The 26,153-nt window shown below is 55.1% G+C and overlaps 1 protein-coding gene across 2 annotated transcripts in view; it reads left to right on the top strand.

Moving 5' to 3' along the window:
- The window catches only part of PCDH1 (protocadherin 1), a 52,774-nt gene extending 27,141 nt beyond the window's left edge, over nt 1–25,633 (top strand). For both annotated transcript variants that reach the window (XM_062502239.1, XM_062502240.1), the window contains exons 4-5: nt 872–1,091; nt 25,248–25,633. In XM_062502239.1, coding sequence (XP_062358223.1) covers nt 872–1,091; nt 25,248–25,633 — 606 coding nt within the window. The remainder of the gene's footprint in view (nt 1–871; nt 1,092–25,247) is intronic.
- Nucleotides 25,634–26,153: the final 520 nt, after the last annotated feature.

Raw genomic sequence — 26,153 nt, 5'->3', positions numbered from 1 at the left:
GGACGCCTGATTGCCACTGATTTGTAGTAAAGACACCAGCACAAAAAAAAAAAAGGGATTCAGCCAAATGATGTGTTTGCTTCTCTCTCGCCTCATCACCTTCAGATCACCATCAGATAATCCTGTCTTGGGCTTCTTCACGCATTTCTGGTGGAGAAATATCGTGGTGGCTTTTTGTTTGGTTGGGTTTCATTCCCTGCTCTTGCCCCTTGAACTTGTACTACCCTCTCCACTCCTCTGTAATCACACCAAAGGAGGATTTGGTGGAAGGATTTGGAGCAGGATAATGATGTGGCTTAGTGGCTGCTGGCAGGGAGCATGAGGTAGAGCTGGGGAGGGAAAGTGTGAGGTAGTGCCTTTGAAATGCTTAAGGAGCACACAAAGCAGTGCTGGGGGTGACCCTGGGTGGAGAATCCTGAGGATGGGAGCTGGGGTAAGGCCAGGGGAGGGAGGATGTGGCCGTGGCTCTGTGCTGGCCATCAGAGGTTTTGGGGTGGCCTTGGCCACATGAGACTCTGGGGTTGCGTTGAGAACCTGCTGAGTAGAGACCCCTGGTCAAGGGTGGGGACAATGATTCAGGAGGCTGTGCTGATGGGGAGACCTTTCCAGAGCCATCCTGCCATGGGAGGGGACATGTGGGTGACAGAAGAGGTTGGGACAGAACCATGGAGGGAGTGATGGTTTGCGGGGAGCACAGGGACCCTGCAAAATGTGCTCCCTACATGTGATGGGGAGCTCTTGGCCAGGATGGAACCTGGCCCTGAGTCTGTCAGGACAGCCTGGGGGATGAGAATGGAGTCAGGGTGGGTGACCCCACCTTTTGCCTTCACCTGCTGGGTGGGTGATGCAACAGCTTCTCTCTTGTCTGCAGTTACCTCATCGCCGAGTGACGTTCTCTGCAGCCAGCCAGGCTCAGGACCTGCAGGACCCCTCCCAGCACAGCTACTACGACAGCGGGCTGGAGGAATCCGAGACCCCCAGCAGCAAATCTTCATCGGGGCCCCGCATTGGGCCCCTGGCCCTGCCCGAGGACCACTACGAGCGCACCACTCCCGATGGAAGCATCGGGGAGATGGAGCACCCTGAGAACGGTACGTGCCAGCTTCTCGCGCCTGTCCCCTCCCCTGGGACCTGTCCCCGGGGCTCCTGGTGCTCCATGATCCGTGTCCCCAGTGTGGGGGGCGTGGAGCTCGGCTGGGACATGCTCGGCTTGGTGGGGATGGCAGGATGGGGAAGAGGTGAGGCTCAAAGCAAGAGAGTGACAAGGAGTGGCGGGGAGGGGAGGTCTGGGTGAGTCTGGGTGAGCTGTGGATGGGAAGAGTCAAGGAGACATGTGGGTGTGACATGGGACAGGTGGGGGTGGCAGGGAAGAGGTGGGTGTGACAGGAAGCAGATGGGTGTGGCAGAGGACAGGAGGGTGTGGCAGGGGACAGGTGGGTTTGGAATGATGCAGGGAGAGGACCTGACAGGGTGGTCTGAGATGGCAGCACAGGGATGAGCAGAGGGGCTGTATCCCAGTCCATGGGGAGCCCATGTGCCGCAGTCAGGGGTCCCATGGGTGCCTGTCCCCGCCTCGGGGGTTTGGGATGTGCTGGAGCTCCCCATGTGTGTTTGGGGTTGGAGCTATGGGAGGACAGAGCAGGTTTAGTGGCACAGGCTGGGCTGAGGAGATCCGCGGAGTGACGCATACCAGATCCCAGAGCGACGTGTCCCTTCGCTGTGCCCCTCAGGTCACCTTCCAGTGGGGTCCATCTTTCCCTGAGATCCCCTGGAGGTGGCTGTGGTGTCACAGCTGCTTCCCCCTGCCCCGATGCAGCTTCATCCACCGTCGTGCTGCTCGTGCTGCCCCTGTGCTGCCCTGCCTGGCTGCAGCCCACCCCCCCCAGCTGTCTTCTCCGGCCAGCTCCCGTTGCTTCCTTGGATTTGGCTCTGGCTGTGCACATATCTTCTCTCCTGTACCTGCTGCCTTCTGTGCTCGTGTCCCCAGGGGAGGTGGCTGTGGAGGTGGCAGGGTGGAAGAATCTTCCGGGAGGGAAGAGGAGGAGGTGGCAGAGGGTTCTCCTGAAGTCTCCTCCTGTTTCTGGGGCATCCTTGACTTTGGGACAGGTGTGTGTGTGGTGGGAAGATGGCTGAGCATGTGTTCAGCTGGTTTTTAGGGAGCTGCAAACCTGCTGGGTCCCTCTGTTGTGGAACTGGACAGGTCTAGTGGAACATCACTTCCCAATTCCCAGCTTATTCCTGGAGTAACATTGGAGTTCTCCGTGTTACAACCATTGGAGCAAAGTGTGGTGGGGTTCCCAAATCCATCTGTTGCATTCTCCTGTCCACGAGTGTTGTGCAGATCATTCCTCCCCAAAAGTGCCAGTCAGTCACTTGGGAAGAGCAGTTTGGAGCAGTTCCTGGAACCCTGGCACATGGGAACAGTACTGGGCTTCCCTGAGTACTTGGAAGAGAGGCTGGAAGGGTGGAGGGCAAGGAGATGCCCCATGGATGAGCTGATGGAGTCAGTGGGAGTGATGGACCTGGAGGAGGAAAGGCTGAGCCCTGGAATGTGACAGGAAACTCAGAAATGATGAGGGAGGAGCAGGGCTAAAAGTAGAAAGAGGGCAGAGAGAGGAGTGCCTGGAAGGTGGGGGCAGAGGGCTGTCTTGGGATATTCCTTGGAATGTTTGTTGTGCGCCTGATGGGGATGAGCAGAGCTGAGGAAAGCCAAGGGACACAGCCTGGAGCCCCCAGGAATGGCTCCCTGCCCACAGCATCACAAACCTGCCATGTAAACCAGCTCCCTGTCTTGGCACAAGGTGCCCTACATGTGTTCACCTCGCGGGAGAGCAGGAATCGCCCTTGTGTACCCATGGAATGTACCCACATGTACCCACAATGTACCACCATGGAATGCCCATGTGTGGTACAGACTCAGCAGAGGCTCCCAGGGAATAGCCATAACCCCGCTCCACTCTCCATCCCCCAGAATGTCCTGTCTTGGCTGCCTTCCCATGGCAGGGGCTGGGAATCAGGCTCCAGTGGCTCCAGCATCTGTCCTGACCTGTGCTGGGTGCAGAGGCCGTGGCAGCTCTCGGGGATCCATCAGCATTATCCCAAGCTGGTCCTGGCTCTCTCAGCTGAGCTCAGGGTTGTGATCCTCTAAGCAGATTTTGAGGGGACCCTGGCCCTGGGACAGGTGATTTGGGGTTTAGGAGGCACTGAGGGTGTTAGACCAGCTCACCAGAGTTGTGTTTGTTCCATGCCCTGCCCGAGCTGTGGCATATCCACACCTGTGCTTCCAACCAGACCTTGTTTGCCCAGAGAAGGATCTTGACTTATTTCCTGCAAAGATCCTTCAGTGATGTGGGACCTTCGTGACCTTTTGTGGACTGTCCCACCACGTCCTTGCCTTGGCTTCATCAGCAGCACCAGCCCCTCAAAGAGATCAGATCTTGGGTTTTTGGGCAGACTAAGCTGCTCTTGACCTCCCGTTAAACTGCGGAGACGCACTGGATCCCGCACCCCCATCCCGCGGCACGAGCGCCAGCCTGACACGACTGTGCATTTTCTCAGCTTTCATCTGGTTATAAATATCCAACATAACAGGGCTTCCATTGCTTTCTCCAGGAGATTATCCCTGCAGCCGAACCAATCTGATAAGCAAGTATGCAAGGCTATTTATAGCTTTTCAACTGGAAGACAGATCCATGCCTTTTCTTTGTAGATGGTTCTTCACTTGATTAACACACATCTCAGTGTCCTCCTTTTTTGGACCCTTTATGCTGTGCAGACTGCAGTAAAATGCTGTATTGCAGGGGCTGAGCCAGGCCCTTTGCAGGAGGAATTACGCTGGTTCTGGTGAAGACTTCTCCAGGAGCTTGGTGCTGATGTGGCAGCTCCTCAGTCATCCCAGGTGTTTGTCATCCCTGCTGTTGCCCTCGCTGATCACTGTTTCCTCCCCAGCATTCCCCTGTGCTGTTCCCCACCTTGGTGGGGCACGCTGAGCTGGGAAAGAAGCTCAGTCTCCCACTTGGCCACCCGGTGCTTTTCCCAAAGGCATCTGTTCCCCCCAGATCCCAGATTTGCTTTGGTTGGAAGGAGCCTGGGAACTGGTGCTCCATGGAGGCTCTGCCCTGCCATAATGGGGACAGTGCCAGTCACTCCCCATTGGCCATCAAGGGAATTTAACAGGATTTCAGGACCAAATACGAGCAATTTAGGAGTTGTTACATGGAGCCTGTGTTCCCTCTGTCTCTGCGTGATGCGAACATATCTGAGATTGCGATTTATTGGATGAGGCGTTTCTGATTCGTGTTTTTCCACCTCTAAGATCTGTTTTATGGCTGTTATTTAAAGTGGGGACCCCATGCCATTTTTAATGCATGCAGTTACAACCCTGCTCGGAGCATGGAGTTAACAACCACCTCATGAGCGTTCCCAACACTCTCCGTGCCGTAGGATCTGCACTTCCCAGATGTTCATGACTTTATCCTCACAGTTCTGGGGACGAAACTCCGCTGTAGGTGGGGAATGAAATAGAAAATTGCAATTTGCATTTTTTGGAGGTGGCTGCTTGCTCTGGGTGACCCTGGATGAGCTGGCAGCTCCTCCCTCTGCTGTGTTGGAATCCTGGTGTTCCAGAGGCACGAGGTAGGAATCTGGCTGCTCCCAGATGCCAGAGCCCAGGCTGCTGCTGACATCCGAGGTGGGAGCAGAGCTCGGCTTTGGGACTTTGTGGCAGAGCCTGGTTCATTGCAGGGGTTTTACCAAGCCCAACCTTTTCCCAGTGTTGTCTGAGTCCCTCCCAACACCTGGGCACAGCTGGAGCGGATGGATGGAGACACCAATTCCCGAGTTTGGCTTCTGGGCTTAATAAAACCCTGCCAGTCCAGGTTTTCATTTGTTTCAGGGAAGATTTAAATGGATGCATTGCAAAGCCCGAAGGAGCAGCTTGTGTGTCTTCCCCGTGTGTGACACGGCCGTGAAATCCCAGCCCCTGATTTCTGCTGGGAGCATCCCTTCGGGAATTCCCCACTTTGGTAGCACAATGTGTGAGACCCCAGGTGAGCCCTTCCCGTGGAAGGTCCTGTCTGCCCCCAGTTTCACCAGGCTGCACTTAAATTCTGCTTCAACTCCTCCCATTTCTTCCCACCGAGTCCCACAACAGCAGAATTCCCTCTCCTGGTGCGTACTCGGAGATCCCATTCAGGCAACTCAACACTTAAAGATCTCTTTGAAAGAAAACTGAGTCAAGTCCCTCCCTGTGAGCAGAGCCAAGGCAAGAGATTTTGGCAGCTGGGTCTCTCTTCCTCTCCTCCCACCCTTCCTCGCGCTCCTCCCGGCCACTGCCATCTGCTCGTGCCACCACCACAGACCTGCAGCCTCATTCCTGGGCAGCAGCAACATCTGGCACATCTTGGATATGTGTGGTGCTTTTTTGGCAACCCTTGCAGCGGCAGTCTGGGGAGAAGTTTCCCTCCTCCTCTTTGCTGATTTCTGATTATAGTTCAAGCCTTCCGTTCCTCCATCTCATTTTCCTCTCGGCATGATCTCCAATTTGCCCACAAGCTTTTGGTGGGGTGGATGTGTCCAGGTGATGTTCCACAGCCCTCCAGCAGCACTTAGTGACATCCACATCAGTTCCAGGTGCAGGGATGATGTGTCTGGGACTTTTTGTGTTCACACTGTGACCGTGGCATGGAAATGTGGCTGCACCTGGCTGTGTGTGCACCCCGCAGTGCCGTGGGATCATGGAATTAAGAAAAGGGCCTTAAAATCCATCCAGCCCCATCCTCTGCCACAGGCAAGGATGCCTTTCCCTACCTCAGCTTGCTCCAACCTGGCCTTGGACACTTCCACACAGCTTCTCTGGGAAATCCATTCCAGGGCCTCCCCACCCTCCCAGGGAACAATTCTTTCCCAGTATCTCATCCATCCCTGTCCTCTGGCAGTGGAAGGCATTCCCTGGGTCCTGTCCCTCCATCCCTTGTGCCCAGTCCCTCTCCAGCTGTCCTGGAGCCCCTTTGGGCACTGGAAGGCACTCCCAGACTGCAATCTCCGTGGAGTTTTCTCGATGTTGAGCACCCCCAGCTCTGAGTTCCTTGAGAAGGTGGATGGCTCAGAGTATTCCCGAGCCAACCATCCCCTTTTCCTGCTCACCACGAGGATGGATTTGCAGCCCTGGGCAGTCACTGCCTCCTGCCTCTGCTTTAGTGCCAGTCATGAGCTGCTTTTTAGGGTTCTCACTGCGATTGTTGTTCAATTCCTTGCAGCCAACAGATGGGAGAAAAAAATTACATTCTGTCTCCTTCCCTGGCACAGGGACTCCTCTAGATCTTAAAACCCATTCTCTTTTTCCTACATTATCTTTAAATGTCCCTTTTGTCTTGCAGAAAGCGTTCCAGGCACATTTGCAGTCTGTGGAGTTGGGTTTAGTTTTATTTTTCAAATGTACCATGCAGCACTTCTGCTTTGTTGCAGAGGCTGAGGAATGCTTTGGAGTGGGATGTGGGATTCCAACTACATCCATGCCATTCCTGCTCTTTGCTGACCTGGATCCAGCAGGTCACACATCTACCCAGCTGAGCTTGGGTCTGGCTGTTCCATGGACTCCTCTTTAGCTGAAACTTTGTGGGTTTGGGTTTTTTTGGAACTGATTTTCAGCCCTTTTTAACACTTCAGGGCTGGAATTCCTTTTGTCCTGAGCAGCAGCTCCCACTCCTGCCCAGGTTTAAGGTGCCCATGTTCTTTGTGATCGTGTTCTGCCCCTCATCTGCCTCTGGAAATTCTCTCTGTGTCCCTCAGTGATCCTCAGCGCCTGTATTTCTTCAGAAGAAATCGGGAGCTTCTCTCCTTTCCACACTTAATGTTGGTTCATCCCCAAAACCGGCTCCTGGTTTGCTTAATCACCACTGGGAAAAGATTTTTATCAAGACAGACAACATCCAGCAGATTGCAAATGGCCCTGGATTACCCCATCCCTGTTTCAACATTTCTGCCTGAGCTGTAATTCCAGCCATGTTTCCTTATTTTCCATGTTTTCCAGTGGCTGTGTCTGGGTAAACTCTTACACCAGAGCTGCTCAGGGCAGGGCAGTTGTCCTGCCACACCAGCCAGGTCACCTTCCTTAATTGTCCCCAGGAGCCCAGGGTAAACAGGGGACAGCTGCTCCCCTGCCCCAGGAGCAAGCACATTGCTCCCAGCTCCAGAGAGTACCTTTAATCCTCTCAAGACCTTCTAAGAAGGCTGCTCCTTGCTTCAGACCACATCCAAAATAGCTGTAATAATTTATCTGCCTCTCTTGCCTCACAGGATTACGTGGTAGTGCACACAGGGGTGTCATCGAGTTCTCTGGGGATCCTTGGTGGATCCTGGACATCTTTAGAGGAGTTCTTTGAACCCAAATATCCCTGATGGATTCTGGTTGCGTTTCCCCCCCCCATTTCTGTCCCTGAGCCCACGTGATGTGATTGTGAAAGGCCCAGGCTGTGCAGTCACTCCGAGTCAACGCCCAAGGGACAAAAACTCCGTGTTTCAGTGGGAAGGTGCCTTCTCTTGGAGCATACCTTGGTCCCTGTGGCTCTGTGTGTGCCTGCTGCATTCAGGATTGGATCTGGGGAGTTTTACTCTGGTCCTTGCCATCCTGGGCTGGGATCTCTTCTATTCCCCCTTGCTGTCTGTGGTGAACCGGTGGAAATCCGTGAAGCCTTCTAGCTTGTGTAATGCCCTTCACATTCCTCCTGCTCTGAATTTACATTCCTGAACTTACTGGGTGGAAAAAAATTATATAATTTTTCCTAATCTTTATTCTTTTTCCCATCTGGAAGCCCTCCCCAGGATGCTGCTGTCCCTGTGCATGGTGAGTGCACAGCTCGGGGAGGTGACCCTGCCCTCCCTGTGTGGATTTTCCAGGCAATCCTGCAGAGACCCCAGGCCTGGGGAACACGCTGAGAGCTGCTGACCCCAAACTCACCCCGCTCCTTGGAACCACTCTTAGGCTCGGTCAGCCCTATGGCAAACTTTGAGACTTTCCTTAAGGGAATCAGCTGCAAACACGTGGGATTCTGGAAGTTTTTAGCTAGGATTTATAAATCAGCTCATTGAGGGAAGGTGACTTCTGTCCCAGGGAAGGGAGGATTTCCCATCTCCCCAACAAGGAAGGCCAGACTGTGTCATGGAACTCTTCCAGTCCAAGGCAGGAACATTTTCCATCACATTCCACCTCAGCAGGCCTGGGAAAGGGTTCTCACCTGGCAGAACATGACCCCAGTGACATTAAAATAGGGAACCCAACCCACACAAGACTTGGCATTTTCCTTTTCCCTGGCAATGGTTGCAAATTCTGATGCAAATGCCCATGCAAATGGTCATGCGCAGCTATTCTTATCTCTGGGCCAAATCTCAACATCCCTTCTTTGGTAGAAAGTCGATTTTCCAAAAATAGATTACATCAGCTCCCAACTATTCACGGCTTCAGCTCCAGTTTGTTAAACCCAGTTCCAGGAAGAGTTTTCCGAATTAGATCCTCGATGGGAATGGGTGGGTGGGGCCCTTCTTTGCTTGTCCCACGTTCCTCTCTGGGGAGGACATTTCCTGGGAGTGAGGGGTTGGGTGAAGCTGCTTCAGGCTCTTCTTTTGTATTTCCCAGCGCATTTTAAAAACCACACTTGAACTTGGGACTTGCTGTTGTTCCTTTGGACAGGTGGGGGACAGCAAGGAATGGTAATGATGATTTCTCTTGAGCCACAACACTCTGTGTGTTTTGGGAGCACAGCAAGCAGGTCCCTCCTGTCCCTCTTGGTTGGCTCACCCCTGTGCCTGTGCTGTCCTGGTGTCCCAGCACAGCTCCATGGCCAACTGGACAGGGGAGTGAGCAGGCTGAGATTTTGCTGGGCCACATTTTTTTTGTCGTTTTTTGCTCACCAGACAGAGCGGTTTTCCCACCCTGCCTGCTCCGTGGTTCCACAAAGAGCTGAACTTGCAGGAAGCCGGGATTCTGCGGGAGGCAGGGATTCTGAGCTTGGCATTCAGCTTTAGAACACGTCTAAACCAGAAAAAGCCACCGAGTGTAAAAGCAACAGACAGGCAGGATCCCTCAGCAGCCCCAGACTATTTGTTGTTTTCAAAGACCTGCTTCCTTAGAAAGCTTCTTTTGAAGTAATTTGACGTGCCATTTCCAGCTCCTGTGTGATCTACCGCAGCTATTCCCCCTTTATCTGCCTCCCAAGGCTCGGGAATGTCTCCATAAACCTGCCTGGCAGTGCCTCTGCCCGTGCAAGGGACCTGCATTAGTGGGGGATTTAAACTTAATGCCGGAGGAGCTTACAAAGTCTCCCATTTGAGCTTCTCGTGGACTCCACGCCACAGTTCCTTTCTCGTAAAAATAGCAGGTGGCTGAGTTTGAAGGATCGGTCAGGTGTGGATCCCTCACATGGAAAATCCCTCTCACCAGCAGGAGATAGAGGATGAGGGATTCATCCCTGTCCCTGCTGAAATCAATGGGAGCTTTGCTGTTGAGACAGGTCAGGTGTCAGTCTCAGTTGTTGGCTCTTCCCTGGGATTTGATCCTTTGTGCTCTCACCATTAAAGAATCTCTCTTCCTGTCTCCTTCCCACGGGTTCTCATCCATCCTGATTTGAAGTGTCCTCCGTTAAGTGGCTGGAACGCCAGCGCTCTGCTTCCCCGGTGGAGAGGACACTCCATAAATCTCCCATTAGTCATGGATGTGTCCAGCCATCCCAGGGACAGGCTGCTGTGCCTCAGAGGTTATCAAACCGTGGCAGCCCCTGCGTTTGCCTCTCCTTTCCCAGAGCTCAGCTCCCTGCCAGCATCCAGGGCTCATTTCCCGGCAGTTGAGGTAGGCACGCTTTGCTCAGGGACACAACCACGGCCACGTGGTGCTCAGTCCTTGTTCCCTGGCCAGTGTGGCCAGAGCTGGACTCCCTTTTCAGCACCTCTGAGCAGCACAAGAAGCTTCCAACAAGCAGGAATGGGAGAATTGATGTGTTGGTGGCCAGAAGGCTCTGTTTTCCCAGGAGGGACATGTGGGGACACTGTGTGTGCAGTGGGATGGAGAGGGGGTTGTGCCTCTAAAGGTTCCCAAGGTTGATCCCTGTGAGCCTAGGTTGATCCCTATTTCATCCTCAGTCCTCATGGAAAAGGAGGGCTGAACCTCACTAGTGAGAGCATGGAACCTGCCAGAGTGTCACAGACAGAGTCCTAGCTGGGTGCTCCTTCCAGGGCTGTATCCCTAAAGATAAACATCCAGACCTCATTCCTGGGCTTGGGGGACAAGAACAGGGAAGGATCTCCACAAAGTGCTTTTTTCCAGGGCTCTTGCTTGGCAGGGAGCTCAGGTCAGAATGAGCTGGATGATGAGGACTCTGCTCGTGGTAGCTCTTGGACATGCTTGGGTTTACACTTGGCACCTTTACTCCAGCATGAGACTGGTGTTGTCAGGCTAAAATAACATCATTTTTTCCAGTGATTTGGGCTAGACTGGCAAGGATGTTGTGAATCAGGAATAAATCACCTCAGGTGGCCCATGGGTAAAACCTGTGATTGTCCTGTGGTCTGTGTTCTGTATTACTCAGATATAAAATGTTCTTCCAGGGGTGAACCCTCTGGACAAGGAACATAGGAGAGGCTGGGGAAGGGATCCAGCAGGGAAGAGCAGGGTTCCTGGGAACAGCAGTTCTCCATCAGCTGTGTGTGTCTGGGTTAGGACAACCTGCCTGGACCTGAGGAAACGAGGAGGCAGCAGGAAAAGGAGGAGGGGGTCAGGATGTGATCCCTGCTCAGGGATGTGAGAATGGCTGTCGTGTTGTTTTATTGCTGCCGAGAAAAGAGAAAATGGAGCAGGGAATGCAAAATGACAGAGAGTGAGGAGATGTGATATTTGCCTGATGTATTTTGCTGGTAATTAGTGTAATGCCAATTAGACAGAAGTAATCTCTTTTTTTTTTTCCTTCTTCAGCTGTATAAATTATTGCTGGAATATATGCCAGCTCAAACCGAGATATTAAACTCGGAGTGATGTGGAGATCTCTGCTCCTTGAGGATCTCTAGATGAAATTACCCAGACAACAGGGATCTTGACAAAAGCAAAGCTGACTCTATCCAGAAAGAAAACGAATCAAAGCCAGAGGAATTTTTGTATTCCACGTCTGGCGCCTTGCTGCTTATTAGCCACACAGGAAGGGGCCCCCACAGAGATGCAGCAGCATCAGTGAGAAAAGGCAAATATCTCCCCTTTCCTGCAAACAATGCCACTTGCAGGCTATTGTTCCCCTATCAGCTTTCCTGAGGAGCAGATCCCGAGCCCTTCCCGTGCTCGGGCTGCAGGTATACCCTGCCGCCCACGCTCATTCCATTTGTCATTCCCCAAGCCCTGTTTTCTCCCACACTGGGACAGCAGCGCCGGGGATGTTTCGCCTCCGGGTCCCCCGGGACGTGAAGCTCTTTAATGATGATGTACGGCTTCCTTCAAAGGGTCAATTGCTGGCCTGGACCTCTCCAATCGTGGATCCCTCAGAGCTCCGTACCTTTTGCTGCGTGTTGCACACGGATTTTCCCTCGCATAAGGAGCAGACCTGCTCTTGCCGTCTCCTCCCTTTGGAAAAATAACCGCTAAAAACTATGCCCTTGGGCCGATTCGGGAAATTTTCATCCATCTCTGTTGGACCGTGAAATCCAAATCTTCTCGTGATCATCCTGCTGCTCCCTGCTGCTGCACTCTGGGCAAATCCTCTTTTCCAACCTGCCTCTGACGTTTTGGGGGGAATGATGTATCCCGCTTGTCCTGCCTGGATTTTGGGATTTTGTAATCCTTGCTGGCTCTTTAAAGCGTGTTTTATTCATGGCAGCCTTTAGGACTGCCTCTGGCAGGCCTCCCTCGAGTGGTGCAAACTTTATTGCATCTCTCCTCCAGCATCCTGTAAACTGCAGCACCCAGGGGTAGCTGGAGTTTGATATTCCCTATCGGAAGCAATTATCTGTCTTTTCCCCACTTTCCCGCAAGGGCTTCTTGCTGCCATCTTAAAAACAAACACAGGGCACAGCAAAATTCATCAGGATCGTGGGGTTTTTTTCCCCAAATAAGCCATCATCAGGCTGCCCCGTTCCTAAACTTCCCCATATCCTGTGTTTGCTCCTTCAGCCTTGGATGCTTTGGTGCTGATCCCTCCTGCTTTTCCAGGAGAAGGGGATTTCTCCCCAGTCCTGGCCATTAGGGCCGCAGATCCTTTCAGTGCTTGGTGGGGAATCACAACAGGAGGGCAAATGGTCCAGTTAAAGCAGCAGGGGTGATTTCTTGGGGTGAATTTTGGACGTGGCCAGTGCTGCTCCTGCCACGTGCCAGCCACAAAACCTCTCCCTGTAGTGCTCCCACTGCAGGTTTTCAGCCTCGCAGTCTGTGGGCGTCAGAGGCGTCAATAAAGAGCGTTTTCAGCTGCTTTGTGGCAAGGCTGCACTGCAGAGAAAGGGGCTGGGCAGTCCAGGGGTTCGGGCTCTGGATCTCAGAGCAATCAGCAGAGAATCAGCAGATCCCATTTGATGTGGGATCATTCCCACAAAGTTCCCTGGCTGTATCCCTGCTCTAAGGCTCCCAGGACTGCTGTGCGTTGAATTTCAGGTGGATTTGGTTCCCTAGGGCTGGGCTTGGGATCCAGGGCCGTGTGTGCCTCCATCAGGGACAGATATTTACCCCTCAGCACTGTCCAAGAGCCTCACCCTGCATTTAGTGCCCATCCCCTGATCCTTCTCACAGCTGCCAAAAATTCTGGCAGGGATCTGCCTCTTCCCCCTCGGTGTCTGCGGGACAGCTCAGGCAGGGTCAGGATAGGCTGGAATGATGTGAGTGTGTTGCTCCCTTTCCTCAGAAGCAGCCCAGGAAAGATCTGTGGCAAGGAAACAAAGCGGCCGCATGCAAATCCATCCTGTCATTTCCTCTCCCGGTTTCCTTGGGGTTTGGCTTGACTCTCTTCCAAGGGCTCTTCCTTCTCCCTGCTCTGCTTCTCTCCGAGTGGTCTGGGTTGCCTTTGTTTGTAAATCCCCTACTCAAGAAGAGCCCTTTTCATAAACTTGTGATTTCTTTTGTCACTTAAACACCTCCCGGACTTCAAAGGCCAGGAACACCACTTGGCTCTGTGGCTCCCGGCCCCCCTGCTCCAACGATTTCCCCCCATCCATTGTCCTGCCAGGGAAGGATTATTAAATTGTTGATGGAGCTGAACAATGGTTTTGTTCAAAGGCAGACATGCGAACGCCACTTCTTTTCTCCTTGACACAAGAGCTTTAATACCCGGGAACAATGAGAGGCAGCCACCAAGGAGCAAACACTGGAGAGGGCTCACAGAGTCAGGCCAGTATTCCCAAATCCCAGTGCACATGAACTGGTGCTCCTTGGAGTGCTCCCCGTGGCTGGAGGTGAGGTGAGAGGACTGGCATTGCTGAACATTTATTAGAAATAATCCAAATATTGCCCATTAATACTGGTTTGTGCAGTTAGGACGGGAGCAGGGGGCAGGAGAGCACCACCCTTTGCGCAGAATCACAGAATTAAGGTTGGAATAAACCTCTGAGATCATCAAGTCCAACCATTCCCCCAGCACTGCCAAGGCCACCATTAACCCCCCTCCCCAAGTGCCACATCCACATGGCTTTGAAATCCCTCCAGGGTGACTCCACCACAGCTCTGCCAGGGCTTCACCATCCTTCTGGGAAGAACTTGTCCCTGATGTCCAGCTTAAACCCCTCCTGGCACAACTTGAGTGCACTCACCCCATCTTTGCCCCCTGGGAGCAGCTCTTGATGTCCCCTGCCTGCCCTCTCCTGTTGGGGAGCTGTGCAGAGCCACCAAGTGCCCCCTGAACCTCCTTTTCTCCAGCTGAGCCCCTTCCCCAGCTCCTCCTCAGGCTGGTGCTGCCGTTCCCAGCCAGGGCTGCTCCCGTGGCTCCATTCTGGGCACAGGCACACGGCTCCAGCTGGGCTGGAGCAGCTCTGGGAGCCTGCAGTGAGGATCCTTCCCTGCTCTGCGCAGCCTCAGGCTCTGACATTTTGTGTTGTACAGGCTCCGTTCCGATCGCTTATCGCCTCAGCTGCTTCCCAGCACCACAGCTTCAATTTTCCATGCTGGATTTCCCTCAGGTTGATTTCTTTTTCTGTTTTTTCCCAAGTTTGAGCAGAGCTGTTCCAGCTGGTTTTTGGAGAACAAGCCGTGCTGCCTCAGCCTTGCTAACAAAGTGATTATGAAAATTTCCTTTCAAGATCCATTAGCTTAACCACGCTTTGGGAGGGAGGTGTGGAATTTGGCATGGGAGCTGCCAGCAGCGGTTGGGGGCTGCTTGTCCCAAAATGTGCCCTGAGTATACTGCAGAACACATCCCTGCGGAGCTGTGCCCACACTGCCCTATGTGGCCTTCAGACAACAGCATTCCCAGGGTTTATCCATGAGGGGAAGGCATTCCAACTGACACAGAGGAGCTTTAGATTGAATATTAGGAAAAAAAAATGTTTTCCTGTGAGGGTGGTGAGGCCCTGAGGTTGCCCAGAGAAGCTGTGGCTGCTCCTGGATCACTGGAAGTGTCCAAGGCCAGGATTGGAGCAGCCTGGGATCATGGAAGGTGCTCCTGTCCATGGCAGGGAGCAAGATGAGCTTTGAGGTTCCTTCCAACCCAAACTATTCTGTGATTCCATGATCCTGTGATCCCTGTTCTCTTTCAGAGACCAGCAAGGATTTGCTGCCATTGCTTCGAGTGCATCCCTCCTGTTCCTTGGTTTCTTGAGTTACATCAATCTAGGTCCTGGTGGCCTCCCTCCTGGACATTTCCCAGTGCTCTCTGGTCCCCAGTTTTCCTTGAGATGCTGGATACAGCATGGCAGGGATTGTCCTTTTCCTTTGGGAGGTTTGAGCATGGCTGGGTCTGCTCTGGGACTCTGGGGTCAGGGTACACCTGAGGGTGCCTTGCTGGGAGCCCAGGTGGGCAGGGAGGCCATGGACACCTGGCCTGGATCAAAACCAGTGTGGCTGCAGGAGCAGGGCAGAGCCTGTCCCCTGGGCTGGCACTGCTGGGGGACCTCGAGGGCTGTGTCCAGTTCTGGTCCCTCATGGCCAGAGAGACCTGGAGGGGCTGGAGCGTGTGCAGGGCAGGGAACGGAGCTGGGGAAGGGGCTGGAGCCCCAGGAGAGGCTGAGGGAGCTGGAAAGGGGCTCAGCCTGGAGAAAAGGAGGCTCAGGGGGGACCTTGTGGCTCTGCACAACTCCCTGACAGGAAGGGACAGCTGGGGGTGGATTTGGGATCTGCTCCAGGGAACAGGGACAGGAGGAGAGGGAACGGCCTCAGGTTGGGCCAGGGGAGCTCAGGGTGGACAGCAGCAGGAATTTCTCCATGGAAAGGGTGCTCAGGGATTGGAACTGCCCAGGGGGGTTTGGAGTGCACATCCCTGGAGGTGTCCCAGGAATCCCTGGAGGTGGCACTGAGTGCTCTGGGCTGGGGACAAGGTGGGGATTGGGCACAGCTTGGACTCAAGGATCCTGGAGGTCTTTCCCAACCTCAGTGATCTCAGCATTCTGTGGGAGAGCTGCTCTGGGGAGATGGAGCCAACCTGAACTGCCTCCCACCAAGGCATTTCCTTGGCTCATTCCCAGACTGTGACATCACCCAGGTCCACCTGGAGCAGAGCTGTCCCCTTTCACAGAGGTGCCACACTGGGGTCCCTCGTTGCCTTTCCATTCCCCATCCAGCACAAAGTGACTCTTCCTTTATCTTCTTCTCCCTTTCATTGTCTTTCCTGGGGCCTGTTCCCTCCCTTCTCCTGCTCTTCCTGGCAGAGGCTGCCTCAAGCTCCAGTGCCCTTAGTGATGAGCTGCTGCCAGCCAGGGAAGCACGGCTGCAGCTTTAATTAAATGATAAGGGCAGAGCCCCGGAAGTGGGGAGATAAGTGCAGTGGTGTCTGCCACCACACTTGCCCAGGCTCTTTCTAATTAGCTTTGAGAAGCTCTGGAGAGGCAGGTTAACCCTTGCAGGTGCTGGATGCAGCAGGAGGAGGGTGCCCAGGCTGGCTCCAGGGATGCCATGGTGCAGTGTCATGGTTTGGGTAGGATGGGGCTGGAGGGGACCCTCTGTGCTCCCCCCAGAGGGGACAGGTCAGGGAGGATCAGACCTGGCCTTTCACAGGCTCAGGCACAAGGATTATGTGCTCAAGTTATTCCTGGGAGAAACATTATCTGCTGTGACATCCCCCTGCTGGGTAGGGGGACTGTCCCCAGCCCTACAGGGCACAATCCTGCCATGGCTCGTGTCTCCAGCCCCTCTGGAACCACGACCAGTGGTGCTCTAAGAGCTAGGGACACAGGGATACGGGGTAAGAGGGGCACTGCGTGTCACCAACCCCTGCTAATATGGACTGGCAGCTGCCCAGGACCTGGTGCCACCAGGGCCACCATGCTGGGCTGTGGACACTGTGTCACCAGGTTAGTGGGTGCTCAGAGTGGCACTGGTGACACTGCTCCTGGTGGCCTGGCCCCTTGTGGCCACACTGGCTGGCAGCAAAGGGTACCCAGAGTGTGGCAGGGAGCTCTGGGGTGGCCATTCCTGTGTCCCCATGGAGCTCTGGGGTGGCCATTCCTGTGTCCCCAGGGAGCCCCTGCCTGGAGGTGGGGACAGGCCATTCCGATAGACCTTCCCCCGGGAGGAATCCCCAGCATCCAGGAGCAGAGGCGATGTGGGAATGCAGGCAGGAGCAATCTCGGAGGAATTTGGGCAGCAGGAATGCGCATCCAAGGTATGCATGAGCTGGCAGCCCCCAGGGATGGCAGGTGGTGCCTGCTCCCGTGGGATTTACATAACCATCATTAGCCCGTGCCCCAGCCAGGTGAGCCCTGGGCTCCCACCTGTCCCAGCTCCTGAGGCAGAGAAGGAAGGAGGGCAGCTCCATTGCCCGAAATTCCATGCTTTTAGGATTTTTGTGTGCTCCTAAAGGAACCTCAGGCGTTGTTACTCACCTGGACGCTGCAGGAGTGAATGCTGGGGAAAGGGTTTGGTTGTTCCATGTGTTCATTTGGACTCCCCAAGCTTTCTGGTGGATATTTGTGGAAGGTCTCTTATCTGTAGGACAGACAGAAGATAATGTTGGGATATTAATGGATCCAGGATTTCATTCTGGAACTGATCATTTTATGCAATGTGAGTGAGGAGGATTGCCCAGCAATGCTCATTCCTTGCCTTCGCTTTTGGCTGCTGCGAGTTTTAGCTGCAAGCACCCGATTTTTCAGGTGCCAGGTACCAAATATTTTGAGAAGTGCCAGTGAAATGGGCCCAGATATTTTATTTCTGGAAAGAGGAGAGAAAATTGCTGTTTTTTCTCATTATGAGAGCAACACCCTCATCCTCCAGCCCCTTTTAAGAGGAGGAATTTTCTGTGATCTCTTGACCCTTTCCTCATACCTTCCCCAGTTTCTGCAGCCTCTGGGGCAGAGTCTCAGTGGCAAAGCAGCTTCTTCCCTGTTAAATCTCCCAAGTGGTTCTATCTTCTCCCTGGAAGCCACAAAAGGACCCCAGGGGAAATATTTCCCACCAGAGTGTGACTCTGGTCTGCATCACAAAGCGCTTTCAGGAGGAGAATTAAGGCCGCCTGGACAATCCTAATTTTGGCATTTCCTAACTTTTGAACCCTGTAATCCTATTAAGGTGCTTCTTGACATAATTATTCAGCAGTTTAATGTAATAATTCTGCTTTTTACAGTCCAGCAAAGGCTGAAGCCCCTCTGTGCCAGAATAGGGGGTGGCACCACAAGTGCAAAATCTGCTATGGAGGGTTGAATTTGTTTTGCTGGGTATCACAGGGAAGCTGTAGGGTGATGGGGATTTTGGGAGCCCTCAGAGTGTTGCTAAGCCCTGCAGGGACAGGCTCAGTGTCAGGGAACATCCATCTGGGTGCTCTGCCTGCCGCTGCTGTGGCGATGTGGCTGCTGTCACACAGTGCCCCTGGTGTGACTGCAGCAGGGAGGTGGCTCCGGCACTCAGGAGAAGAACAGATCCCCTGGGAGAGGGGAAAAGAAGAACAGATCCCCTGGGAGAGGGGAAAAGGAAAAACAGATCCTATGGGAGTGGGAAAAAGGAAAAACAGATCCCCTGGGAGTCAGAAGGGAAGAACAGATCCCCTGGGAGTCAGAAGGGAAGAACAGATCCCCTGGGAATGGGGCAAGGGAAGAACAGATCCCATGGGAGTGGGGAAGAGGAAGAACAGATCCCCTGGGAGCCAGAAGGGAAGAACAGATCCCCCGAGAACAGGGAAAAAAAAAGAACAGATCCCTTGGGAGCCAAGCAAAGCACCCCAGCCCCAGCTGTGCTGTTGATGCTGAGCCTGGTGGGTGCATCTGGGCACATCCATTCCCGGGTCGTGCTGGGATCCCCTTGGCAGGAGCAGGGAAGCCTTTTGCAGCTCTGGGATCTCCTCCAGGGTCTGGGGGCTGATCCGTTTGTGCAGCTGGGGTCTGGCAGCCCCTTCACTTCAGGCCCATCTGTCCGTGCTGTTCGGAGCTGCTGCTGCTCAGCGCGAGGGCAGAGCCAGGGGGGCTGGAGGGGCCGGGGAAGATGCCGGGTGTGTGTTCCATCTCCTGGCCCCAGAGCTCAGGAGAAACCCGTCTGTGAGCTGGCAGCAGCCTGCGGAGCTCTGGGGATGCAGGGGAAGAGCGGGTGTTGCTCCTTTTTGCCCCGGGAGCTGGAGGTGCGCCTCGGAGCCACAGTCACCTCCTCGGTGGGCAGTGCCGGGTCGGGCTCCGATACCGGGAGCCATCTGGAGCGAGGGTGGGAAGTTTGAGAAGCCATCTGTCTGGGTGTTGTAGTGCTAGAATTGGGCCCGCAGCCGTCTGGATGAGTGTTGTAGTGCTAGGAATGGTCCTGCAAGCCGTCTGCACGGGGAGGGGGTGAGGGAGGAAAAGCTGGGGCTGGGAAAAGCTAGGACTGGGAAAAGCTGGGGCTGGGAAAAGCTGGGGCTGCCCTGGACTCCCCTGTGGGGTGCTCCGTGCTGGGCTGTCAGCTCTCGAGCTTTTTGTGCCCATCGGTCCCTGGAGCAGCATTGCAAGGCAGGGCAGCGCTCCTGTAGCTCCCTCAGGGATATTGGTGAGGTCTGGGCTTGCCCACGTGGGAATTTGGACCAGAAATGGGTGAGGAGCTGTGGAACGGATGCTGCATCCAAAGGGTGTTCTGGAGGATCAGCCATCAGGGATTGTTCCGCTCTGCTCTGGGCTGGGGCAGTCTCACCTTGAGTTCTGAGACAGTTTTGGGTGCCACAACATCAGAGAGACCCAGAGCTGCTCCAGAGTGTCCAGAGGAGGAGCTGGGGCTGGGGAAGGCTCTGCAGGGGCACCCGAGGAGCGGCTGAGGGCACTGGGCTGGTTCAGCTGCAGCACAGGAGCTGAGGGCACAGCTCAGGGAAGGAGGGAACGGCTCCAGGGGAGCTTTGGGATGGAGAGCAGGGAAAGGTTCTTCCCTCACCCAGAGGGTGCTGGGCACTGCCCAGGCTCCCCAGGGAATGGTTACGGCCCAAGGCTGCCAGAGCTCCAGGGGTGTTTGGACAGCGCTCCAGGGATGCACAGGGGGGATTGCTGGGGAATCTGGGCAGGGCCAGGAGTTTGACTGGATGATCCTGGTGGGTCCCTTCAGCTCAGAACATTCCATGATTCCCTGATGGGATAATGCACTGATTGTGCACCCCTCCTTTGGGGACCATGAAGAGGGACCTTGTCTCTGAGCCTTGTGAAGGAGATCCTGGCTCCAGAGCCACCTGCAGCAGCAGCTCCCCTCTCCCAACAGCCCTGGCAAGGGGAAAACGTGTTGGGAATGAGCACAGAGCTCCTGTTCCCTGCAGGAAGGTCCCACTGGGATGGGATGGGATGGGATGGGATGGGATGGGATGGGATGGGATGGGATGGGATGGGATAGGATAGGATAGGATAGGATAGGATAGGATAGGATAGGATAGGATAGGATAGGATAGGATAGGATAGGATAGGATAGGATAGGATAGGATAGAGGCCAGCCACTATAAGATGGGATGTTGGGCTGCACAATCCCAGCTGTTCCTTAGGGTGTGTGAGGAGGGAGGGAAGCAGCAGCACTGGTGCCTGGAGGAAGCAGCTCCGCAGGGAAGTGGTATCTGGAGGGAGCAGCGCTGTAAAACATGGCACCTGCAGGAAATGGCTCCACTGCAGCAGCACTGCCTGCAGGGAAGGCAGCAGTGGGGGGAGGCAGCACCTGGAGGCAGCAGCAGCACAGAACATGGCACCTGCAGGACGTGGCACCGTGGGGGACCCGTACCTGGAGGCAGCAGCGCCGTGGGGGACGGAGCTTCCCGGGAATGGCGCTGCGGGAAATGGCACCTGGAGGGAACGGCGCCGTGGGAGAGCTGTGCCTTCAGCAGTGCGCCGTGGGGGACACACCTGTGGGGGACACACCTGTGGGGAGTGGCGCTGTGGGAGGGTGGCACCTGTGGAGAGCGTTGGAGAACATCCTGGCATAGCAGGATGGGGCCTGGCAGCAGCTCTGCCATGGGCAGCACGGAACAGAGTTGCCAGGAATGGTTCCTGGAGGAGCCTCGGTGCAGGAGAAAGGCACCAGGAATAATGGGATAGGGAATGGTGCCGACTGCCAGGTGCTGTGGGGCAGGAAGGGAGTCCTGGTTGCACAGGGAAGGGGACAATGCTGCTGGAAGGTGACGTCATGGGAGGCCACCACGGTCAGGGACATCCCAGAGGGCTCTGCAGAGCCCTGAGGGCTTGGAATAGGAGAAGGGGAATTTCCAGATCGCCAAGTTGCTTCTCCTGGGAGCACAGCCCCTTTCCCTGGCTGAGGACAGACCTTTTGGAATTTTTGGTGTAGTGTGGGCCCTGCTCTGTCCCTCTGTCCCCTGGGCCAGCACAGCTCAGGGCTATGGGGCTCTCCCCAGGGAAGGAAGAAGGCTCTTTCTGATCCCAGCTTTGGGAAAACATCTGCTTTTCCTCCCAGCTGCTCTCCCCACACTCCTGTTTCCCTTTTCCCCACACCACCAAGCCTCTCCAGTCCCTCCTGGCAGGCTGTGCTTCCTTCCTCACCTTTCCTGGGCTTCTCTGCATCCTCTGCCATGCTCTGTTCTGTCACAGCCCCGCTGCCTCCCCTCCCTGACCTGCTCCAGCACATCCCCTCCCTTCCAAGACTTCTGTGCTGCATCATCCAGCCCTGCTTTCCCTGTACTGATGCAAGTGAAGACACGGGAGAACCAAACCAGGCTGGGGATGTTGCAGAAGGTGGCATTAAAAAGTGAGGTCGGAGCTGGCTCTCAGCCTCTGCTTGGAGCTCCCAGGCTTGCAGAGGGCCAGGGAACCTCTGCCTGTCTCCTGCAGGAGATGGAAGCCCTGCTGGCTGAGGCTGCTGGTTTTGTCTTGTTCCCAAAGTGCTCCAAAGCTCTGCTGGAATCCTCCAGAAAAGTTTTGGAGGAGTCCTGTGATGGGATGAGCTCCTGTCTTGGGTAAGGGAGAGAGGGAAACAGGAATAACCAGCAGCAGTTTTAATTTGTGCCTCTATTTGAGCCAACCTGGCATCTCTGAGGGAGTCCTGGTGTAAAACACAAAAAAAAAAAAAGGGAGTCCCAACTTTTCCTGCCCTGGATTCATCCCTAAGGAGGAGAGCACCCCAAAGCAGCTGACAAGGGGATGCCAGAGAGAGGCAAAGCTGCAGGAAGGGGGAACCAGGAGGATGTGAGGGTTGTGAATGCCCAAGTAACCACTTCCCTGCCTGCTGGCCCGGGATAACCAGGATGGGCCAAAGCTCAGGAAATCATGGCAGCTGCACAAAGCTTTACTTGGCGTGGCCAGGACACCATGATACCAGAGAGGGTGTGGCCGTCCTCTTCATCCCTGGGAATGTTGTCACATTCCAAGGCCTCAAAGGCACAAAAGTGCATTTTGTGTGGAGGAGGGATCCAAAATTCCCAGCACCCTTTGGGCACCCCGAGGTGTGTGCCTGCATCCTCACCATTCCACAGGATTGGGGGAAAATTGGGCAAAATTCCCATCCAAGAGGGATTTGTGCTTGTCTGGTGGCACATGAGAGTCCCTGAGCCACCAGCATGTGCTGGGAATTAGGCCATGGGGTCGTGTTTTCCCTCAGTCCCAGCTATTCAGGAATTCCACCCTGGCCCGTTCCGGGCTCATGGCACTGAATCCGCTCCTCAGCAGCTCCACAAGTGAGGGGACAATGCTGGAAAAAAGCTTCAGTGCCAGGAACAGACAATGGGAAAAGCAGAATAAAAGACCCTGAACACAGCGTTCCTGCTTGATCCTGCCATTCCCAAGCTGCTGCTGGCACAAGGAAATCTCCGTAGCTTTGTTCCCTGCAGAGGTGGATTTTATTTCAGTCCTGCCAGTCCCCTCTGTGGGCTCGTCAAAGCTCCTTCTGCCCCAGGAAGAGGGGGTGGCTCCTGTCCACTCCTCTGGGAGCACAGAGCACCAGGGCCTTTCTGGAAGAGGAAGGGATGTCCAGGAGGAAAGTTGGTGAGGAAAGGATGGTGATAATTCCTCTTGGACAGGAGTGAAAGACCACAGGACACGACCTCAAAGTGACCAAGCCATTGTGTGGCCACTGGAGCTTCCTGTGGTCCTGAGAGGAAAACCTGATGGATCCTCTGGGATTCAGAGTCCATTCTCTGCTTGGGCTAGCCCAGAGCAGGGACGAAAACAGAGCTGTTGTGCCTCTGGTTTTGTATCTCACGTGGGAGAGAGAATGGAGGCAATTCCCCAGGAAACAGCGCAGCTGGTGCACGGCCAGCCCCAAGGATGTCCCCCGTGCTGCCGTGCTCTCATGCTGCCACTGCCGTGTCCCCTGTGCTGCTTCTGTGCTGCTGCTTTTTGTCCCCGCGGTATGAGCATGGCTGTCCCTGGCGCTGTGGGCTGGGCAGAGCATCCTGCTGGGATGTATCAGCGTGTGTGTATATCCACGTGTGTATCCAAGTGTGTATCCATGTGTGTATCCATGTGTGTGTGCACAGCCCCAGCCTGAGCTTCTGGTGTCACCACCCAGGTGGCTTCGAGCATCCCCGTGTGAGTCCTGCCAGGGCCACTGGGCTGCAGGATCAGGATAAAGCTGGAGCAAGGAGTGAGGGAGGAGGAGCAGCGGTGGCCCAGCAGCCTCCAGGAAGCTGGAGCAGGGCCAGGAGGAGCGGGGACCACGGGGACAGGGGGTGGCAGAGGCTGAAGGGGATGTGGAGGCCGGGGCTGTGCACTGATGTGACGCTGTCGTCCTTTTTCTGCCCCTCATCAGAGTCCCCTGAGCGGAGCAGGCTGTGAAGGGGGGCTGCCATCAGGTATGTCCGTGTGGCTCCTGCCAGGATATCCCAGCTTCCAGGGGGAGCTTCTGTGGGTGCCAGGGATGGAACATGGGCACAGGACCCAGGGGGAAATCAAACTGCCTTTGGGGACGGTCACTGGGGGCTGTTTTAGGGCAAGATGTTCTCACACAATGGTTGGCTGCTGATTTTGCCCCTTCATCCATGCCGGTGTTAAGCATTCCCAGCATTGTCTGGAGCATTTTCCTGCATCCTGTGTGTGAAAGCTGTGCCAGGGTGACTCGAGTGTGTGACAGTCCCAAACTGGTGGCAGGAGGGAGCCTTGGCCAGGGCAGAAACCTCACCATGGTGCTCTTGTTTGCCTCTTCCCAGGTCTCAGGGAGCACCAGTGGCTCTGCCCTGCTTTTGGGATGAGGGAATTGTGTGAACCTGTGTTCAGGGGGTGCCCCACATGCTCAGGTGCCCAGAGCTCCTTAGCATCTCCCTACATCAGTCTGTCAGTGCAGAGAGCTCCACGGTGGTGGAGACATGGAGAGGATTTTTGGGAAGCACAGGGACATCTGGAAGTCCGAGCAGCCTCAAGGTCATGGTTCCACCCCAGCATCAGCATCAGGCTGGATCTGCTTATGGCAGCAGGCAGTGACGTGTCCTGGGACACTCTGTGGTGTCCCAAATTGGGGCAGGGATCAAGGAATGGCTCGTGGCTGGGATGGCTCTGGGAGGGACACTCAGCTCTACATGGAAGTGCCAAATTCCAGCTTCAGAATCCTCGTGAAGGGTGCTGCCTCTGCCAAGGACACCTGGCCAAGGCTCAGGAACACCTGGGGCAGGGGGTGGCTGGTGTGTGAGGACACCAGTCTGTGAACTGGTGTAACTGGTGCTCAGTGTCCCAGCTGTGCCAGGGAACAGGGCTCCCTCAGGGGCAGGGGTTTGGTGCACAGGGCACCCCTGGCATCTCCATAGGGCACCCCTGGCATCTCCAGCCTCTCTCAGGTTGGGCATAACTTTGCCTTTGTGTGCTCAGGGATTCTAGGCCCCACAGGAGACCAGGACTTCTGACTGGACTTGTGACTCCTGCCAAGGGAGGCTGGAACGTGGCCTGGAATGCCTGGTGGGAGCAGGGCAGGGATGCCCAAGGATGCTGCCCAGGACACACGGCTGTGCCTTGGGGCTGAGTCCAGGGCACTTCTGTCTCTGCACAGTGAAGCCATGGGTGGTACCCAATGGGAATTCCTGGAGCTTAGCAAGTTCCAGGCAGTGCCAAAACTTCTGGGATCACAAGCCTGGCACGGCAGAGTGTGTCCTGCTGTGCAATCCTGGTCTCCAAAGGGGCTCGGGGAACTCTGCCCTGTGCTCTGCCTCCTGTTTCTCTGTGGCTTTGGGTTTCCCTCCCAGCTCTGCCTTGCTCCTTGGCTGTCTGTGGGTGTCTGTGGGTCTGGCTCCCAGGATGTCCATCGGTCTGGCTCCCAGGATGTCCATTGTTCTGGCTCCCTGGATGTCCATTGTTCTGGCTCCCTGGATGTCCATCAGTCTGGCTCCTGGGGTGTCCCTTGGTCTGGCTCCCAAGTTCTGGGAATGCTCCCAAGACCATGCAGGCCATGGTGAGAGGAGAAATTTTGGGGGAAAAGGGGGAAAATGGGAATCTGGGAATGCCCAAAATGGCAACCCTGTGCTGAGGGGAAAAACAGGCCAAGAGCCCATGGTGAGGAGAAAAATGGGCCCAGAGCCTGTGGTGAGGGGAAATTCCAGGAAAAAATAGGGCGTTGGGAATGGTGGGAATGCTCCCTAGACCGTGCAGGCCATGGTGAGGGGAAAAATGGTTGGACGAGGGGAGAGCAGCTGTCCCTCCCAGCGCTGGTAGGACGGAGATGGCCATCCCTGCGCTCCATCCACACATCCCAAGGGGGTTCCTGGGGTAACACCGCTGTCCCTTGTTCCCCGCAGATCTCCGGCCTCTGCCCGATGTAGCCATGACTGGGACCTGCACCCGGGAGTGCACAGAGTTCGGCCACTCCGACACCTGCTGGATGCCTGGCCAGTCCTCCCCCAGCCGCAGGCCCAAGAACGCCCTCAAACTCTCCACTTTTGTGCCTTACCAAGACAGAGGGAGTCAAGAGCAAGTCGGGAATGGCAGCCCCAGACTGTCGGAAGAGCGCAGCACCAAAATGGCCAACCTCCGCCTGCTCCCCACGTACAGTGCCTTCTCCAATAGTAGCCATGAGCCCTGCAAGGACTCTCCCATGGAGGAAATTCCTCTCACCCAGACCTCGGACTTCCAGCCAGCCACCACCCCCTCGGCGCAGACCACCAAGAGGGAGATCTACCTGTGAGGCTGGGCGTGAGGGGCAGGGAGCAGAGGCCAGAGGAACATTTTCCACTTCGATGCTTTATGGCTCCGCTTCTCCAGGCAGGGGCTCTGCGGGGAGCAGGGCAGGGCGAAGCAGGGATGAGAGGAGCGCCTTTTTAACCCCGTGTTGCCCTGGGGCTGGGGGTGGGTGGGGAGGATGAAAAGCATCCCAACCCCGATTGCCGAGCATCCCGAACTGCTGCTGGGGAGGGCTGGGCAGGCTCCTGGTGCGGAGGGCATGGAGAAGGGAGAGAAGGGCTTATGTACCAAAGGTCCACGCAGAGCTGGTGGAATTCCTGGGGCATAGGATGAGGGGTGTCCCCGAGCACGGGGGGAGCCAGCTGCCTGTCTCTTTGCTGTAGACTCCTGTAAATATGAATCTTATAGGAATGACATTCAAGTCCTGCCTGATCGCAACTTTTTATTGTCCTTGAAATGAAAAAAAAAAAGAGACATTTAAAGAGAGAACAAAACAAAATGAAAAAAAAGCAGACAAAAAAAAG

The sequence above is a fragment of the Cinclus cinclus genome, chromosome 14 (assembly GCF_963662255.1).
Source record: "Cinclus cinclus chromosome 14, bCinCin1.1, whole genome shotgun sequence".
NCBI classification, from domain to species: domain Eukaryota; kingdom Metazoa; phylum Chordata; class Aves; order Passeriformes; family Cinclidae; genus Cinclus; species Cinclus cinclus.
This window is presented reverse-complemented; position numbering and strand designations above follow the sequence as displayed.